Source organism: Nansenia antarctica (assembly GCF_963989245.1).
Source record: "Nansenia antarctica genome assembly, chromosome: 7".
NCBI lineage: Eukaryota > Metazoa > Chordata > Actinopteri > Argentiniformes > Microstomatidae > Nansenia > Nansenia antarctica.
In genome coordinates, this window is record NC_137677.1 from 16,094,940 (window position 1) to 16,114,556 (window position 19,617).

Below are 19,617 nucleotides of genomic sequence, written 5' to 3' on the forward strand. Positions count from 1 at the left end.
TTATGTGATTTTCTTACCTAAAACTACCAGCGTGAGGCTGTAAACCACCTGGACACCAGAACACACCTTGTTCTCCTTTATAAAGCCTTAAATATCTTCAAGGCTGGATAAATGTCTAAAATGTAGTGTGTGTGTGTGTGTGTGTGTGTGTGTGTGTGTGTGTGTGTGTGTAGGAGGACATAGATGAAGGTACAGGTGGAGAGATGGAGGGAGGAGAGAGCCAAGACGCCCCAGACAACAGCCAAGTAAGAGAGAGTGTCTGTGTCTGTGTCTGTGTCTGTGTGTGTGTCTGTGTGTGTGTGTGTGTGTGTGTGTGTGTGTGTGTGTGTGTGTGTGTATATATGTGTCTGTGTATATGTAACTGTGTGTGTGTATATATCAGGTTGGAAGGTTTAACAGTGTTACTGTTTGTATTTATTTCACTGAAGCTTTCAGCTCTGCTGGTGGAAAGGTTGGCAGAACGGACAGACCAACTTACTATCCTGTGTGTGTGTGTGTGTGTGTGTGTGTGTGTGTGTGTGTGTGTGTGTGTGTGTGTGTGTGTGTGTGTGTGTGTGTGTGTGTGTGTGTGTGTGTGTGTGTGTGTGTGTGTGTGTAGGAGCTGCCAGAGGAGGGGTTCCTTGCGCTGGCTGAGGAGGGGGAGGAGGAGGGGGGCGTGTCCCAGTCCGTGCCCTCTGACCCCGGGACCCTGCAGGGCGACGCCCCCCAGCACGATGTCATAGTCATAGATACGGACAGCAGCGGGAGAGAGGAAGAGGAGGAGGAGGAGGAGGCAGAGAGGGTGAGGCTGGGGGAGGTAGAACACCAGGGGAGGCTGGGGGAGGTAGAACACCAGGGGAGGCTGGGGGAGGTAGAACACCAGGGGAGGCTGGGGGAGGTAGAACACCAGGGGAGGCTGGGGGGGAGGTAGAACACCAGGGGAGGCTGGGGGAGGTAGAACACCAGGGGAGGCTGGGGGAGGTAGAACTCCAGGGGAGGCTGGGGGAGGTAGAACACCAGGGGAGGCTGGGGGAGGTAGAACACCAGGGGAGGCTGGGGGAGGTAGAACACCAGGGGAGGCTGGGGGAGGTAGAACACCAGGGGAGGCTGGGGGAGGTAGAACACCAGGGGTGGCTGGGGGATGTTGATTGTAACCTGCTGTTGTGTTTGCCAGTATGAAGAAGAGGAGGAGGAGGAGGAGGATGAAGAGGACAGGGATGGAGGGATGGAGGAGGATGAGGAGGAGAGGGATGGAGGGATGGGGGAGGAGAGTAACGAGGGAAGTGGAGACGCCAGCCAGCCGTACGAGGAGGAGGAGCCAGCGCAGACGCCAGACCCCGCCTCCGAGAACGATGACAGCATGGGAGGAGCCACAGACTCCGCCCACAAGATGGCCGACTCCCAGAGCGGTGAGAGAGGATGAGGGGGAGGGGGAGGGGTGTCACACACACACACGTTGATGTTCTAGTTAGTGTGCTTGCAGTAGCAAGAGGTGTCATAGCATCACTAGTAGACATGAGAGGTGTCATAGCACCACTAGTAGACATGAGAGGTGTCATAGCATCACTAGGTAGACATGAGAGGTGTCATAGCATCACTAGTAGACATGAGAGGTGTCATAGCATCACTAGGTAGACATGAGAGGTGTGTAAACTGCTCTCCTACTACAATTGTATGTCTATATTCACACATTTTACATCTATATGTTCAGCGACTCTCACTGTCACTAAACATTTATAGTTTTTAATTTAGGGCCGTTTGTTTGACACCAACTTTCACATGCAAAGATGCCTTCTCCAGCCCCCCCCCCCTCCCCCATCCCTCATTGGACACCTGTTGTTGACTTTTGACTGGCCCGATCGAGGTGTTATCGCCATGACACTCTGCGGTCGCTGAGATTGTGGACCAGCCAGGAGGGAGCCACAGCATACACACACACACACACACAAACACGGACTTCCGTCAAGGACTCATACAGACATGGACATGCACCCCCCACTCCCCCCCCCCTCCTTCGCCGCCGCCCCCCCCCCCCCCCCCCTGGTTAGGGTTAGGAGGGTGATGTAACCCCTCCTTCCCCCCCCCTCCCCTGCTGTTGTGTCTCGTTTCCCCTCTCCCCCATCCCCCCCTTCTTGTAATCTTTGGTTGTATGTGTTCTATTGTAAAGCGCTTTGAGTTGCATTTCATGTACGAAAGGCGCTATATAAATAAAGCTTTACTTACTTACTTACCTAGCGAACTCAGTTTGACCATCATCATGTTGATGATGATGTTGTTGTTGTTGTTGTTGTTGTTGTTGTGGTCAGGCGAGGGCAGCAGTAGGTCAGCAGACTCCTTCCTGGGCGACGCCCCCAGAGAGCTCCGCCTCCAGCCTGCGTCTGGCCCCGCCCCCCTCCCCCCCAGCCTGGACCCCCGCCACGCCCGCCTGCCCCCCCGCCGCCCCCCCCACCCCCTGCCCCCCCGCCTGTACATCCAGCCCCCCGCCCCCGAACTGGGCCCGCCCCCCCAGCGCCAGGCCGCCCCCCTCAGGCGCCAGTCAGTCGGACGCGGCCCCCAGCTCACCCCCGGGATCAGCAGCATGGTGAGGAGGGGGGGGGGTGTGTGTGTGTGTGTGTGTTGTCTCCCGGTAAATAAACTAGCCCTCCTTTAATGGGTCAGATCTATTGGCCCAATGCGTCTTGCCCGAATTGGGGACTCTTCAATCTAATGGCTTCTAAGTGTCTAAGAGAATAGCTTCTAAGTGTCTAAGAGAATAGCTTCTAAGTGTCAAGACTTGTGGTCTATCCAAGCATCAATACACCACAAGGCTTTGGACAGGTCTTAACATGCTAGTCTCCAAGGCTTTGGACAGGTCTAAACACGCTAGTCTCCAAGGCTTTGGACAGGTCTTAACACGCTAGTCTCCAAGGCTTTGGACAGGTCTTAACACGCTAGTCTCCAAGGCTTTGGACAGGTCTTAACACGCTAGTCTCCAAGGCTTTGGACAAGTCTTAACATGCTAGTCTCCAAGGCTTTGGACAGGTCTTCTTAACATGCTAGTCTCCAAGGCTTTGGACAGGTCTTAACATGCTAGTCTCCAAGGCTTTGGACAGGTCTTAACATGCTAGTCTCCAAGGCTTTGGACAGGTCTTAACATGCTAGTCTCCAAGGCTTTGGACAGGTCTTAACATGCTAGTCTCCAAGCGAAGAGTCTGAGCTACTTTGGTAAACAGGGGAACTCCTTCCTCCTCAGGCTCATTTTTGACTGTGTGTGTAGTGTGTGTGTAGTGTGTGGTGTAGTGTGTAGTGTGTGTGTGTAGTGTGTGTGTGTGTAACTCTCCTCTCTGTCCTCAGCAACACTTCTTTGATGATGATGACAGGATGGTTCCCTCCACGCCCACGCTGCTGGTGCCACACCGCACAGACGGCTTCGCTGAGGCCATACAGTACGACACACACACACACACACACACACACACACACACACCACACACACACCACACACACACACACACACACACACCACACACACACACACATACCACACACACACACACACACATACCACACACACACACACACATACATCATAGTAATCGTCTGCTTTCAAATCCAAACTTTGGACTGTAGAGAAGGGAACTGTATATTATGTAGAAAGCATATTTAAACGTGTGTGTGTGTGTGTGTGTGTGTGTGTAGTTCTCCTCAGGTAGCGGGGGTCCCCAGGTTCAGGTTCGGCCCTCCAGAGGACATGATGCAGCAGGCTAGCTCCTCCCACTCTGACCTCGGCTCCTCCCACTCTGACCTCGGCTCCTCCCACTCTGACCTGGGCCAGCTGGCCTCGCAAGGAGGTAACACGCGCACACACACACACACACACACACACACCTGTCAACACGGAAGACACGTCAAACTTTATTCGAGCGAGCTAGTTAGCTAGTTAGCTAGCTAGTCTTGCATGTAATCTGCAATCAAGTGTCATGGGCTCAAAACACAACAAATTTAGCTCTGCATGTTTTGCAGCGGGGTTATTTGATAAATGATCTCTTTGATAACTTTCAATCAGGCTTTCGCCCCCTACGTAGCACTGAAACGGCCCTTATTAAGGTCCTTTATGACGTTTGCGTTAACACAGACTCCGGAAAAATCTCAGTTTTGGTACTACGAGATCTTAGCGCTGCCTTTGACACTGTAGACCACGACATTCTAATAGATAGACATTCTAATAGATAGACATTCTAATAGATAGATAGGGATGCACAATATTATTGGCCCGATATTGGGAAATTAATGTTATTAAATATTTATCGGTTTTATAACATTTTAGCCGATATAGAGCCGATAAAATGAAGCCGGAAATATTTCCGGTTCCGGTTGTCGCGCTCATGATGCTGCGCCTGCGTACAGCCATGCAGTGTAGAGACGAGAGCGAAACATGGCTTCCCCGGTGTGGACATTCTTCAGAGTTTCTGAGGCAGATAGTGCGTTTGCAATTTGCAATACATGTTCGGCAAAAGTTCGGTGAACTACCGTAATAAGCCTAAAAAAGTTCAACTGTTCAAAAAGTGCAACTTCTCTGCTTTCAGAAACTGTTTTAATTTTTTAGATTGGGCTTTGATTGAAGGAACGCTGTAGAATCCTGTCTGCGCCGACAGCTCCGGTTTCGGAGCAAGACGCAAATCTATCGGCATTAGTCAAATACATGCTCACATCCAGTCATCCGCTCACTGCTCTCCATCAAAAAGGGCACATCCATCAATAATATTACATAATAACAACTGCTCTGATTAGATTGCTTAGATTGTTTAATACATCAACGGGGGGGAAAGCGAGATGAACTCTGAGCGAGTATCATGCTTCCTCCATTGAACGGAAAGTCCTAACTATTCCATTCAAAGTGTTTTAGCCTTCCCCCTTTCCACTGGTAATAAGGAATTGGCAGAATAGATCGATATAAATAGATCAACATAATGCAGCACTATCATGCACAGATCAGCCTTAAAACATGTAACGTTAGATATATAACGGAGCGATGTATTTCTACGGAAAGGCTGACTGACGCGGGGCTCATACAATCTCCGCGTTTGTTATAGATACGAGTGCTCCGGTGTCTTGCTGGTAGTCAAATATATTTATTTATATATACAGCATATGGATGTTACGTGCCTGTTACCTGCCGCTTTCAGTTCTAGTAGTTTAGATCTCGCAACCAGGGAAATGCCGACATGTGTTAAAGGGAGCAAGACGCGAATCTACCGGCATTTGACTCATGAGTGAACGGCGAAAATGGCTGGACGGCACAGCTTGGGATTCCATTGAAGTTACAGGGAACTATGTGTGAAAGAGGCTTAAATGATTTCAACATTTTAAGAGTCAGAAGTGTTCTCTTTGTTGTGTTAACAATAGTGATGTAAGTTAGATTTGGTGAGATCACTATGGAATATTAAATCATCAATCTTTGCTCACTACATAGCCTTTCTTACCTTCAGGTGTGCATGAACTACAGGTTATCAACTGTGCAATTATATCTGTTCTCATATCGGTTCTCATATCGGTTATCGGCCACGAGAAGCGGGTAATCATCGGTTATCGGTATCGGTTGAAAACAACCACAACTATGTTGGCGACACTCAAATCTACATACCGTATTTTCCGGACTATAAGTCGCACCGGAGTATAAGTCGCACCACGGCCATCATAGAGTCCATCCTCACCCACTCCATCATCACCTGGTTCCCTGCTGCAACGGCCAAAGACAAGGCCAAGTTGCAGCGGGTGCTACGTTCAGCAGAGAGGGTGATCGGCTGTCCCTTGCCCTCCCTCAACTCCCTGCATGACACCAGGGCTCTGAGGAGGGCAAGGAAGATCATGGCAGACCCCTTCCACCCCGGCCACGGCCTCCTCACCCTGCTTCCCTCTGGAAGAAGGTTGCGGCTGCCTAAGGCACTGAAGGCCCGCCACAGGCTCAGTTTCTACCCCTCAGCCGCCAGGCTGATAAATGACTCTGGCTTCCCCCTCCCCCCCGCCCCCAAGTCCGCCCAGGACTGAATATGCACTGGACTCACTGTTAAAACTCTGCACTGCACTTTATACCGCACTATCCAATGCACTGTTGTCTGTCCTGTGTTGTTGTTGTTGTGTTGTCCTGTTTTGACACGTGAAAAAAAAAAAGTATAAACGCACTTGCTGTGGTGACGAAGCAAATTCCTATATGTGTAATGCATAGTGGCAATAAACGTTATCTGAATCTGAATCTGAATCTGAAGAAATGCGTCATGAAGAAAAAAACACATATAAATCGCACTGGACTGACTAAGTTGCATTTATTTAGAAATGTATTTCACAAAATCCAAGACCAAGAACAGACATTTAATCTGGAAAAGCAAGTTATTCAACTACACAATAGCACACAGAACAACAGGCTGAATAGGCTAAATTAACATAACAAGCCACATTAACAGTTATTCAGCTACACAATAGCATAAAGAACATACCTGGGAGGCTGAATAGGCTAAATTAACATAACAAGCCAGCGAGTCCAACAAGCAAGTTACCAGTAAACAAGTTCACCAAGCTCCGTTAATGTTTCAGTTAATTCTTCAGTGGTACAGGAGCAGCATATAGTTGTGACAAGCCCAGAGCGCCCTCTGGCGGCTGTAGACGGCAATGTAAAACTATGAAAAAAAGCGCGACTTATAGTCCGGAAAATACGGTAGCCTTCTCACTGAACGACTATAGTACCGTTGACAATCTCTGTAATTGCATTGAGCAACTAAACACCTGGATGACACAAAACGTCCTCCAACTAAACAAACAGAGATAATTGTATTCGGTGCACCTGACAAAATATCGAAAGTCAGTGCAAAACTTGATTCTCTCTCTCTTCAAACGAAAAAACTTCAGAAATCTTGGTGTAATTCTAGACTCAGATCTAAACTTCAACAGCCACATAAACTCTAACTAAATCAGCCTACTATCACCTGAAAAACATAACAAGAATGAGAGGTTTCATGTCCTTGAAGCAAGACCTTGAAAAACTCATCCATGCATTTGTTTCGAGTAGACTTCATTATTGTAAAAGTCTACTAACAGGCCTATCTAAAGGAGCTGTTCGTAAATTGCAGCTCATCCAAAACGCCGCTGCTAGGGTCCTAACAAAAACAAAGAAGTTTGAACACATTACACCAATCCTGACATCCCTGCACTGGCTACCAGTCTCTCAGAGAATTGAATTCAAAATCCTCCTAATTACATACAAATTACAAAATGGTCTTGGACCAAAATACATATCAGATCTCCTCCCACCCGATATTCCTGCAAGGTCCCTAAGGTCAGCTGAGACTAATCAGCTAATCATTTCAAGAGTAAAAACAAAACACGGTGCAGCAGCTTTCAGTCACGCTGCTGCATGCTCCTGGAACAAACTCCCTGAAGAAATCAAACAGGCCCAAAAATATTTAAATCTAAGCTAAAAACCTTCATGTTTTGCACCAATTATGATTAAACACAAACACTTCTATCAATGTCTTTTATCCATTAACTATTGTCTTATTGAATGTTTTATCTATTTACTTCTTATATTTGCTTTTATTCATTGTAGTTTTTATTTTCTTACTATGCTCCTCTTGCAATATTATAATAATGTATGTAAAGCACTTTGAATTGGCCCTGTTGTATGAAATGTGCTGTAGAGATAAACCTGCCTTGTCTGGTCTGTGATTGGCTGCCTTGTCTGGTCTGTGATTGGCTGCAGGTCTGGGGATGTACGAGTCTCCTCTGTTCTTGGCGGCCCAGGAGGAGGAGTCAGGGGGGCGGAGCGTCCCGACCACGCCCCTCCTACAGGCCGCGCCAGGTAACCACAGGCCACGCCCCTCCCTCCATAGACCACACCCCCTCACTCAGGCCACTCCCCCTATTCCCACAGGCCACTCCCCCTACTCCCACAGGCCACTCCCCCTCCTCCTCAGTGTGTTGTTGTTGATTCTGTGTTGTGGCGTTGTGCGTTAACGTGTGATGACATCATCAGTGAGCGTCTTCACGGAGTCCCTCCCCCAGGACGCGTGTGACACAGCCTCTCAGTCGGTTCCCATGGTGACGCCCTCCACGGGGCTGGCGGGCCCCGGAGACGAGGGGGACGAGGTGTTCATGGAGGGGGAGAGCAGCGGAGACGACCCGGGGGACACGCCCTCCCTCCCCTCCACCAGCCAGGACCCTCCCCCCTCCTCCTCCCCCTCCTCCTCATCCTCCTCCTCTTCTGCTGGTCAGTACACTCTCACCCCTCCCTCCTCCTCCTCCCCCTCCTCCTCATCCTCCTCCTCTTCTGCTGGTCAGTACACTCTCATCCCTCCCTCCTCCTCCTCATCCTCCTCCTCTTCTGCTGGTCAGTACACTCTCTCACCCCTCCCTCCTCCTCATCCTCCTCCTCCTCTTCTGCTGGTCAGTACACTCATCCCTCCCTCCCTCCTCCTCCTCCTCCCACTCCGTTCTCCTCAGGCTCAGACATCTCCAGCGTTTCACTTCCTGATCCTGATTATATTTTTATAAAATACATATTAAAGCAAGCAGGGGTGTATATATGGGTTAGGGTTATATATACAGTATATCTCAAAAGTGAGTACACCCTTTAGATTTTTGCAAATATTCTGTTATATCCTTTCAGGGGATAACACTATCCTACTGAAACTTTGATATAACTTAAAGTAGTCAGTGTGCTGCTTGAATAACAGTATAGATTTATTGTCCTTTGAAAATTACTCAGTACACAGCTGTTAATGTCTAAACAGCTGGCAACAAAAGTGAGTACACCCCATAGTGAACATGTCCTAATTGTGCCCAATGATGTTGTTTTCCCGCCCTGGTGTCATGTGACTCGTTAGTGTTACAAGGATTCAGGTGTAAATGATAAGCAGGGCTGTTAAATTTGGTGTTTTGGGCACAATTCTCTCTGAATGCTGGACAACATGGCACCTCATGGCAAGGGACTCTCTGAGCGGCTGAAAAAAAGGATTATTGCGCTTCACAAAGATGGCCCTGGCTATAAGAAGATTGCCAACACCCTGAAAATGAGTTGCAGCACAGTGGCTAAGATCATACAGCGGTTTTCCAGGACAGGTTCCACTCGGAACAGGCCTCGCCAGGGTCGACCAAATAAGTTGAGTCCACGTGCTCAGCGTCATATCCAGAGGTTGGTTTCCAAAAATAGACGTGCGAGTGCTTCCAGCATTGCTGCAGAGGTTGCAGAAGTGGGATGTCAGCCTGTCAGTGCCCAGACCATACGCCGCACACTGCATCAAATCGGTTTGTATGGCCGTCGCCCCAGACAGAAGCCTCTTCTGAAACCGATGCATAAGAAAGCCCGCAAACAGTTTGCTGAAGACAATGAATCCAAGAACATGAATTACTGGAACCATGTCCTGTGGTCTGATGAGACCAAAATAAACCTGTTTGGGTCAGATGGTGTCCGGCGGCACCCTGGTGAGGAGTACCAAGACAAATGTGTTTTGCCTACAGTTAAGCATGGTGGTGGCAGCATCATGGTCTGGGGCTGCATGAGTGCTGCCGGCACTCTGGGGAGCTGCATTTCATTGAGGGACACATGAATTCCAATATATACTGTGACATCCTGCAGCAGAGCATGATCCCCTCTCTTCGGAAACTGGGCCGTAGGGCAGTTTTCCAACATGATATATGTCATAATGACCCTAAACACACCTCCAAGATGACAACGGCCTTGCTGAAGAAGCTGAAGGTTAAGGTGATGGACTGGCCAAGTATGTCTCCAGACCTAAACCCAATTGAGCACATGTGGGGCATCCTCAAGAGGAAGGTGGAGGAGTGCAAGGTGTCCAACATCCGTGGGCTCCGTGATGTCGTCATGGAGGAGTGGAAGAAGATTCCAGAAGCAACCCGTACAGCTCTGGTGAATTCCATGCCCAGGAGGGTTAAAGCAGTGCTAGATAACAATGGTGGTCACACAAAATATTGACACTTTGGGCACAATTTAGACATGTTCACTATGGGGTGTACTCACTTTTGTTGCCAGCTGTTTAGACATTAACAGCTGTGTACTGAGTAATTTTCAATGGACAATAAATCTATACTGTTTTTCAAGCAGCACACTGACTACTTTAAGTTATATCAAAGTTTCATTAAGATAGTGTTATCCCCTGAAAGGATATGACAGAATATTTGCAAAAATCTAAAGGGTGTACTCACTTTTGAGATATACTGTATATATATCAACCTTCCACAACTCTGTCATGACCTCTACTCTCTGTTGTGATGTGTCTGTGTCTGTGTCTGTGTGTGTGTGTGTGTGTGTCTGTGTCTGTGTAGACACCACCAGGCCGTGTGCTCGTCCTCCGCCCCCCAGGACGGCTGCCCCCCCCCGCGGCCTCGGAACCGCCCGCACCCTCCTACGCAGAGGTACACACACACACACACACACACACACACACACACACACACTCATCCTGGACACCAGACAGAAGTAGATGAAGCTTGTTTATTAGAGATCAGCCTAACCCCTCTCCCCCCTCCTCCCTCCCCCCCCCCCCCCCCCCCCCCAGGTGTGGCCTTCACCAGAGCAGGAAGAGGACCTTACGGAAGAGGAAACATCCGCTAACGCCGATCTTGTCATTTGTTGCTAACAAAAGCGTTAGAGTTCATTAAAAAAAAAAGCGTTAGAGTTCATCTGATATATATCTATAAAAGCGTTTCAGCTGTTCTGTGTTTGGGTCAGGGGGGTGTTCTATCAACGTCCCTAAAGGAGAATCCCGGCTTATGTTTGATGTTCTGTTGATTTGTTGATTCTGTTGATTTGTTTAACTAATAAACTTTGAAAAAAAAAAAATGTGTTCATTGTCTTCTGTCTGCCCTGACAGGTGTCCACCATGGGACTGGGGGTGTTATAGAGGTGTTATAGAGACACTGGGTGTTATAGAGGTGTTATAGAGCCACTGGGGTGTTATAGAGGTGTTATAGAGACACTGGGGTGTTATAGAGGTGTTATAGAGACACTGTGATGTTATAGATGTGTTATAGAGACACTGGGGTGTTATAGAGGTGTTATAGAGCCACTGATGTTATAGAGACGTTATAGAGGTGTTATAGAGACACTGGGGTGTTATAGAGACACTGGGGTGTTATAGAGGTGTTATAGAGACACTGATGTTATAGAGGTGTTATAGAGACACTGATGTTATAGAGGTGTTATAGAGACACTGGGGTGTTATAGAGGTGTTATAGAGACACTGATGTTATAGAGGTGTTATAGAGACACTGGGGTGTTATAGAGGTGTTATAAACACACTGTGATGTTATAGAGGTGTTATAGAGACACTGGGGTGTTATAGAGACACTGGTGTTATAGAGACACTGTGATGTTATAGAGGTGTTATAGAGACACTGGGGTGTTATAGAGACACTGGTGTTATAGAGACACTGTGATGTTATAGAGGTGTTTTAGAGACACTGGTGTTATAGAGACACTGTGATGTTATAGAGGTGTTATAGAGACACTGTGATGTTATAGAGGTGTTATAGAGACACTGTGATGTTATAGAGGTGTTATAGAGACACTGTGATGTTATAGAGACACTGTGATGTTATAGAGGTGTTATAGAGACACTGGGGTGTTATAGAGGTGTTATAGAGACACTGTGATGTTATAGAGACACTGATGTTATAGAGACACTGAGGTGTTATAGAGACACTGGGGTGTTATAGAGGTGTTATAGAGACACTGGGGTGTTATAGAGGTGTTATAGAGGTGTTATAGAGGTGTTATAGAGACACTGGGGTGTTATAGAGGTGTTATAGAGACACTGGGGTGTTATAGAGGTGTTATAGAGACACTGATGTTATAGAGGTGTTATAGAGACACTGGGGTGTTATAGAGGTGTTATAGAGACACTGTGATGTTATAGATGTGTTATAGAGACACTGGGGTGTTATAGAGGTGTTATAGAGACACTGGGGTGTTATAATCAGAATTGCTTTATTACATCCAATGTACAGGTACACAAGAGTAACATCCGTAGGCTCAGGCTATAGTGGGGGTGCTATAGAGGCCAGTGACCAGTGGGGGGCGCTCTAGGCACACTTGAGCAGCTTGTTGATGTTGTTCTGGCGTGCGGCGGCGGCGCTGTCTGGTTTGACCATCGCTGGGAGGTCACCGGATATCTTGATGTTAAAGTAGAGAGCTGGAAGAGGGGAGGAGGAGGGTAGGAGGATGGAGGGGAGGGGAGGAGGAGAGGAGGAGGAGAGGAGGAGGGAGAGAAGGAGGAGAGGGTAGGAGGGGGAGGGAGAGGGAGAGTGGATGTTAGAACTACATTGATTGTGGCAATAAGATGTTTCAGTTGAACGAAGTTCAGTAGATAAACAGGTCTAGGGACGGTAGAGCAGCAGCAGGATTCAACAGATGCTAAACGTCAGGGCTAGGGGTCAGGGGTCAGGGCTAGGGGTCAGAGTTAGGAGTCAGGGGTCAGAGACTCACGTCCTGAGAAGAGGAAGTAGTCGTATCCGTCGGCCTTCTTGGGGTTGGGGAGGGACAGGGACGACGTCACGGGGGAGGGGACGCCCTTCAGAGACAACCTGACGTTCACCTCCGCCCCCAGGCGCAGATCTGACAACAACAACAACAACAACAACAACATTACAGCCTCGTCACCGTGTGTGTGTGTGTGTGTGTGTGTGTGTGTGTGTACACCCACCAGTGTCTCTAGCGGAGGGTCTCTTAGTGTAGTCGGAGGTCTTGGTATTCCTGCCACAGGGGGCGCTGTTGCGGGGGAAGGTGAGCTTCTGCATGCTGCCTCCTACACAACAACATGACACACGTGTCAATGGTATCCTTTTAAAATAGAGATGTATATAATATAATAATAATAGTGATAATAATAATAGTGATAATAATAATAGTAATAGTGAGAGTGAGAGTGAGAGTGACCGGGGGTGAAGAAGTAGAGGGTCTCAGGTCGTTTCTTGGTCTCAGGCACAGCCAGGGCAGCTGAGAGGGGTCCTGACAGACCCCCGAACCCTGACTTCAGGCTCTGGGGGAACCCCGCCTCCGGCACCCCGAGACTGTCCAACCTCCAGTACTGATCCCCCTGGGGGAGGGGAGGGGAGGGGAGGGGAGGTTTAATACAGCAGGCTAGTTACCATGACAATGTAAGTAAGCCTTGAGAAGAGTTGGTTCTGGAGCCTAACGGCCCTTAGGGGGAGGAGTCTATCTCCTGTTTCCATAGCGTGAGGCAGCTTGATGTACAAGTACACCCCCTGGACATGAGGCTGGTATGTCGCTGGGTCTTACCCCCTGGACATGAGGCTGGTATGTCGCTGGGTCTTACCCCCTGGACATGACGCTGGGTCTTACCCCCTGGACATGATGCTGGGTCTTACCCCCTGGACATGAGGCTGGTATGTCGCTGGGTCTTACCCCCTGGACATGAGGCTGGTATGTCGCAGGGTCTTACCCCCTGGACATGAGGCTGGTATGTCGCAGGGTCTTACCCCCTGGACATGATACCGGTATGTCGCTGGGTCTTACCCCCTGGACATGATGCCGGTATGTCGCTGGGTCTTACCCCCTGGACATGAGGCTGGTATGTCGCAGGGTCTTACCCCCTGGACATGAGGCTGGTATGTCGCAGGGTCTTACCCCCTGGACGTGATGCCGGTATGTCGCTGGGTCTTACCCCCTGGACATGAGGCCGGTATGTCGCTGGGTCTTACCCCCTGGACATGAGGCTGGTATGTTGCTGGGTCTTACCCCCTGGACATGAGGCTGGTATGTCGCAGGGTCTTACCCCCTGGACATGAGGCTGGTATGTCGCAGGGTCTTACCCCCTGGACATGAGGCCGGTATGTCGCTGGGTCTTACCCCCTGAACATGAGGCTGGTAGGGGGAGAGGGGGGGGGAGGGGCCTGTTAGGGCCTGGTAGAGGTCAGCCAGGGTACTGGAGGGGGAGAGGGGGGAGGAGGGCCCTGTTAGGGCCTGGTACAGGTCAGCCAGGGGGGAGGGGGGGGAGGAGGGCCCTGTTAGGGCCTGGTACAGGTCAGCCAGGGGGGAGAGGGGGGAGGAGGGGCCTGTTAGGGCCTTGTACAGGTCAGCCAGGGTACTGGAGGGGGAGAGGGGTGAGGAGGGGCCTGTTAGGGCCTGGTACAGGTCAGCCAGGGTACTGGAGGGGGGAGGAGGGCCCTGTTAGGGCCTGGTAGAGGTCAGCCAGGGTACTGGAGGGGGAGAGGGGGGGGGAGAGGGGTGAGGAGGGGCCTGTTAGGGCCTGGTACAGGTCAGCCAGGGTACTGGAGGGGGGGAGGAGGGCCCTGTTAGGGCCTGGTAGAGGTCAGCCAGGGTACTGGAGGGGGAGAGGGGGGAGGAGGGCCCTGTTAGGGCCTGGTAGAGGTCAGCCAGGGGGGAGGGGGGGGAGGAGGGGCCTGTTAGGGCCTGGTACAGGTCAGCCAGGGTACTGGGGGGGAGTCCCTTGCTAGGGCCTGGGAGGCAGAGGGGGGGGAGGAGGGGCCACCGGCCGGTCCATGGGAGAGGATGAACTGGATGGAGAGAGGAGCTCCAGGGGAGGAGGGGGTCTGGGCACCAGAGTTACCCACCGAGGGGCCACCCTGGCTGGGCATGGGGACGGAGAGAGGGAGCGTGGAGGGGATGGAGGAGAGAGGGAGGGAGGAAGGGAGGGACGAGAGAGGGAGGGAGGAGGGGGGAGGGAGGTCCTCCAATACGACGGAGGCTGCGTCACTCAGAGCTGCAGAGGAAGAGAAGTCAACAGGGAGGAAGTCAGGGGGAGGGGCAACAAATATCATCATCAGTCAATCCAATTTAGCCTTTGCACGACTGCTCCCTCTAAGTACTGTACTAGCCATACTGTACCCATCACTATCATGTTTTATATCACTATTTGCTCGGCTAGTTGGATGCCAAACTGCATTTCGTTGTCTGGTACTCTGCAATGACAATAACCCTAACCCTCTAATATAGTCTGATGTAATCCATCAGGCTCACCCTCCATCACAGAGGCGGGGCCAGGGACCAGGGGGTAAAGGTCAGGGGTCAGCGGTGAGGCTTTAGGGATGAAGGAGGCGGGACCTTTGGAGTCTGTCACACACACACACACACACACACACACACACACACACACATAAACACACAAGTAGCAGAAATTAGTGGTGTATGTGTTCTCTTCTCTCCTTCCCTTCCAAAACCCTTGAACGTGCTGCATCTACACAACTGACTGACTATCAGCTGCATCTAAACAACTGACTGACATCTGGACCCCCACCAATCCGGCTTCAAGGCTGGGCACTCCACTGAGACTGCTCTCCTTGCTGTCACGGAGGCGCTCCAATCTGCTCAAGCTTCCTCCCTCTGCTCTGTTCTCATCCTCCTGGACCTGTCTGCTGCCTTCCACACAGTCAACCACCAGATCCTTCTCTCCACCCTCTCAGAACTGGGCATCTCTGGCTCTGCACTCTCCTGGTTTGCTTCCTACCTGGCGGGTCGCTCCTACCAGGTGACTTGGAGAGGATCGTTGTCTTCTCCACGAACCCTCACCACTGGGGTCCCTCAGGGCTCTGTCCTAGGGCCCTTACTGTTCTCCCTCTATACCACTGGGGTCCCCCAGGGCTCTGTCCTAGGGCCCTTACTGTTCTCCCTCTATACCACTGGGGTCCCCCAGGGCTCTGTCCTAGGGCCCCTACTGTTCTCCCTCTATACCACTGGGGTCCCTCAGGGCTCTGTCCTAGGGCCCTTACTGTTCTCCCTCTATACCACTGGGGTCCCTCAGGGCTCTGTCCTAGGGCCCTTACTGTTCTCCCTCTATACCACTGGGGTCCCTCAGGGCTCTGTCCTAGGGCCCTTACTGTTCTCTCTCTATACCACTGGGGTCCCTCAGGGCTCTGTCCTAGGGCCCCTACTGTTCTCCCTCTATACCACTGGGGTCCCCCAGGGCTCTGTCCTAGGGCCCTTACTGTTCTCCCTCTATACCACTGGGGTCCCCCAGGGCTCTGTCCTAGGGCCCTTACTGTTCTCCCTCTATACCACTGGGGTCCCCCAGGGCTCTGTCCTAGGGCCCTTACTGTTCTCCCTCTATACCACTGGGGTCCCCCAGGGCTCTGTCCTAGGGCCCTTACTGTTCTCCCTCTATACCACTGGGGTCCCTCAGGGCTCTGTCCTAGGGCCCTTACTGTTCTCCCTCTATACCACTGGGGTCCCTCAGGGCTCTGTCCTAGGGCCCTTACTGTTCTCCCTCTATACCACTGGGGTCCCTCCGGGCTCTGTCCTAGGGCCCCTACTGTTCTCCCTCTATACCACTGGGGTCCCTCAGGGCTCTGTCCTAGGGCCCCTACTGTTCTCCCTCTATACTACTGGGGTCCCTCAGGGCTCTGTCCTAGGGCCCTTACTGTTCTCCCTCTATACCACTGGGGTCCCCCAGGGCTATGTCCTAGGGCCAATACTGTTCTCCCTCTATACCACTGGGGTCCCCCAGGGCTCTGTCCTAGGGCCCCATCTGTTCTCCCTCTATACCACTGGGGTCCCTCAGGGCTCTGTCCTAGGGCCCTTACTGTTCTCCCTCTATACCACTGGGGTCCCTCAGGGCTCTGTCCTAGGGCCCCTACTGTTCTCCCTCTATACCACTGGGGTCCCTCAGGGCTCTGTCCTAGGGCCCTTACTGTTCTCCCTCTATACCACTGGGGTCCCTCAGGGCTCTGTCCTAGGGCCCTTACTGTTCTCCCTCTATACCACTGGGGTCCCTCAGGGCTCTGTCCTAGGGCCCTTACTGTTCTCCCTCTATACCACTGGGGTCCCTCGGGGCTCTGTCCTAGGGCCCCTACTGTTCTCCCTCTATACCACTGGGGTCCCTCAGGGCTCTGTCCTAGGGCCCTTACTGTTCTCCCTCTATACCACTGGGGTCCCTCAGGGCTCTGTCCTAGGGCCCCTACTGTTCTCCCTCTATACCACTGGGGTCCCTCGGGGCTCTGTCCTAGGGCCCTTACTGTTCTCCCTCTATACCACTGGGGTCCCCCAGGGCTCTGTCCTAGGGCCCTTACTGTTCTCTCTCTATACCACTGGGGTCCCTCAGGGCTTTGTCCTAGGGCCCTTACTGTTCTCCCTCTATACCACTGGGGTCCCCCAGGGCTCTGTCCTAGGGCCCTTACTGTTCTCCCTCTATACCACCGGGGTCCCCCAGGGCTCTGTCCTAGGGCCCTTACTGTTCTCCCTCTATACCACTGGGGTCCCTCAGGGCTCTGTCCTAGGGCCCTTACTGTTCTCCCTACACACCAAGTCACTTGGTTCTGTAGTCAGTCAGGGTCAAGGTCAGTTAGAGAGAGGGTATGTGAGAAGTGAAACAGGAAACAGAACCTGTTAGTTTCTTCTTCTGGTTCTTCTGGGTCACAGTGGTGGTCGCAGTGGTGGTTACCATGGTGACGTCTAGAAACAGATAACAGAGCACTTATTCACCTGGTCTGCAGGTATCATTCACCTGGTCTGCAGGTATTACTAAGGAATTCTGCTCTGGTTTCAACGTCATAGAACTCTGAAATAGTTCATTTACGAGGTCAGTTAAAAGTCTTTACAAACTAACTGTAAACACGGTGGACACCAATGATAACATTACCATCATGTCGCTGGCGGCCAACTAATTATTTCTTTCTTCTTCTATCACGACGACTGCCAATGGCCCCTGGCCTGAGCTAGATTACGCTTCCTGCTACGACTGGTGGATTGATGATTCACTTGCTTTGGAATAAGGCGTCTGCTAAATGCCAATAATGTAAATGTGTGTGTACATGGTGCTGTATGGCCATTGGTCTAGCAGGCAGATAGACTACAGTTCCACCAGGTAGTTAATTCTCTATGGTAGGGTTAGGAACAGGGTCACGGTTTGGGTCAGGCCTAGGGCTAAGGTCAGGGCTAGGGTCAGGGCTAGGGTTAGGGTTAGGGTCAGGGCTAGGTTCAGGACTAGGGTTAAGGTTAGGGTTAGGTTCAGGGCTAGGGTCAGGGCTAGTCAGGGTTCTACAGACCTTCCTCACTCTCGCTGACGGCTGGTTTCTTCTTCAGCTCTGACTTCCTGTTCCACAGAGCCATGGGGGGCGGAGTTAAAGGGATTCATTAGAACACAGGGTTTGGGTCAGTTAATACATCACCTCTAGTCTGTAGGCGATCAGTCAGGGTCAGTTACAGAGAGGGTGTCAGACAGGAAGTGAAACAGGAAACAACCTGTCTTCTGGTATCCTCTGGTATCCTTACATGTTCTAAATCACATCAGGATAAGATAGTATGAAGCTATCTCAGGATAAGATAGTATAATAAGCTAGTATGAAGATATTTTGCAGTTTCTCTGTGTAGGAGGCAGGCTAATTTACAAGACGGCGCCAACTAGAGGTCTTTGTGTGTAAATAGCAGCTTCCCATTGTAAAGACTATGGTCATTTGACCCCCGAGGTGGCTCTTATAGTAGGTAACATAGACACAGCTGTTCTAGTGTTAAACTCATATAGTAGGTAACATAGACACGGCTGTTCTAGTGTTAAACTCTTATAGTAGGTAACATAGACACGGCTGTTCTAGTGTTAAACTCTTATAGTAGGTAACATAGACACGGCTGTTCTAGTGTTAAACTCTTATATGCTATATGATGGATGTGTGTTTATCTTGTAGATAGTAATAGTTATTTGTCTGTATTATCTTGTAGATAGTACTAGCTTTTTTGTCTGTCTTACATGTAACGATGAATTGAGAATCAAGGACCCCAATTGAAATAAGCCAGTGGCTTTCTTGGGTTTTTATCCTGTTAGTTGACCTTGTATGTAATATGTACTTTCATGTACCTACTTCTGCAAATCTTCTAATAAAGTTTTCAATCAATCAATCAATATAGTAGGTAACATAGACACGGCTGTTCTAGTGTTAAACTCTTATAGTAGGTAACACAGACACGGCTGTTCTAGTGTTAAACTCTTATAGTAGGTAACACACACGGCTGTTCTAGTGTTAAACTCTTATAGTAGGTAACATAGACACGGCTGTTGGAATGCCTCTTGTCCAATCAAATCATGGAATGCCTCTTGTCCAATCAAATTACTCAGTAAAATTACTTGCGTCTCTGTAAAGCTGGGTCCACACTACAGCACGGAGATCTTAGAACAGGGGGCTGTTCCACGAACGTTGATTAGTATATCGGCAATAAAAATAAATCAGGCGATCAGGCAACTCGGGATTGGAATTCAAGCCTCAGGTGATTCCTCGAACGAGGATCAGGCTTGTGTCATGAGTGTTCACAGAACACCGGCTTAGAAATCCTCGATGTGGGCGCATGCACGCAGACATAAAGAGCCCCGAAGAGTCGAACTGTTGAAATGAAGATACTCCACTCTGCAGGGGTCCTACTTTTGCGCAGCATTCCGACTTATTGATCTTTATGAAGACGGAAAAATAAGATGTAAAATAGTGCAATACTGCCGCAATTAACAAGGCGAGGGAAATGGTTTGGCAAGAAATTGCTGACCGATTAAATGCGTAGGTCATACTAGCCCCAGTTATTGTTATATGTTCATATTTTAATAAATTAATATTTACTACTGTGGTGATATGAGCACCAGGCTACACATTGTCATATCGTCATGTTGGCATAGTGGTATCGACCGCTGCCAT

General features: G+C 50.2%; 1 protein-coding gene across 1 annotated transcript in view; it reads left to right on the forward strand.

Annotated features, from left to right (window-relative positions):
• The window catches only part of LOC308162451 (nucleoprotein TPR-like), an 83,289-nt gene extending 72,537 nt beyond the window's left edge, over positions 1-10,752 (forward strand). Inside the window, exons 39-48 of the mRNA XM_080536603.1 lie at positions 174-245; positions 599-781; positions 1,154-1,388; positions 2,286-2,560; positions 3,313-3,404; positions 3,658-3,809; positions 7,712-7,810; positions 7,985-8,218; positions 10,294-10,383; positions 10,527-10,752. Coding sequence (XP_080392729.1) covers positions 174-245; positions 599-781; positions 1,154-1,388; positions 2,286-2,560; positions 3,313-3,404; positions 3,658-3,809; positions 7,712-7,810; positions 7,985-8,218; positions 10,294-10,383; positions 10,527-10,582 — 1,488 coding nt within the window. The 3' untranslated portion in view covers positions 10,583-10,752. The remainder of the gene's footprint in view (positions 1-173; positions 246-598; positions 782-1,153; positions 1,389-2,285; positions 2,561-3,312; positions 3,405-3,657; positions 3,810-7,711; positions 7,811-7,984; positions 8,219-10,293; positions 10,384-10,526) is intronic.
• The last annotated feature ends 8,865 nt before the right edge of the window (positions 10,753-19,617 follow it).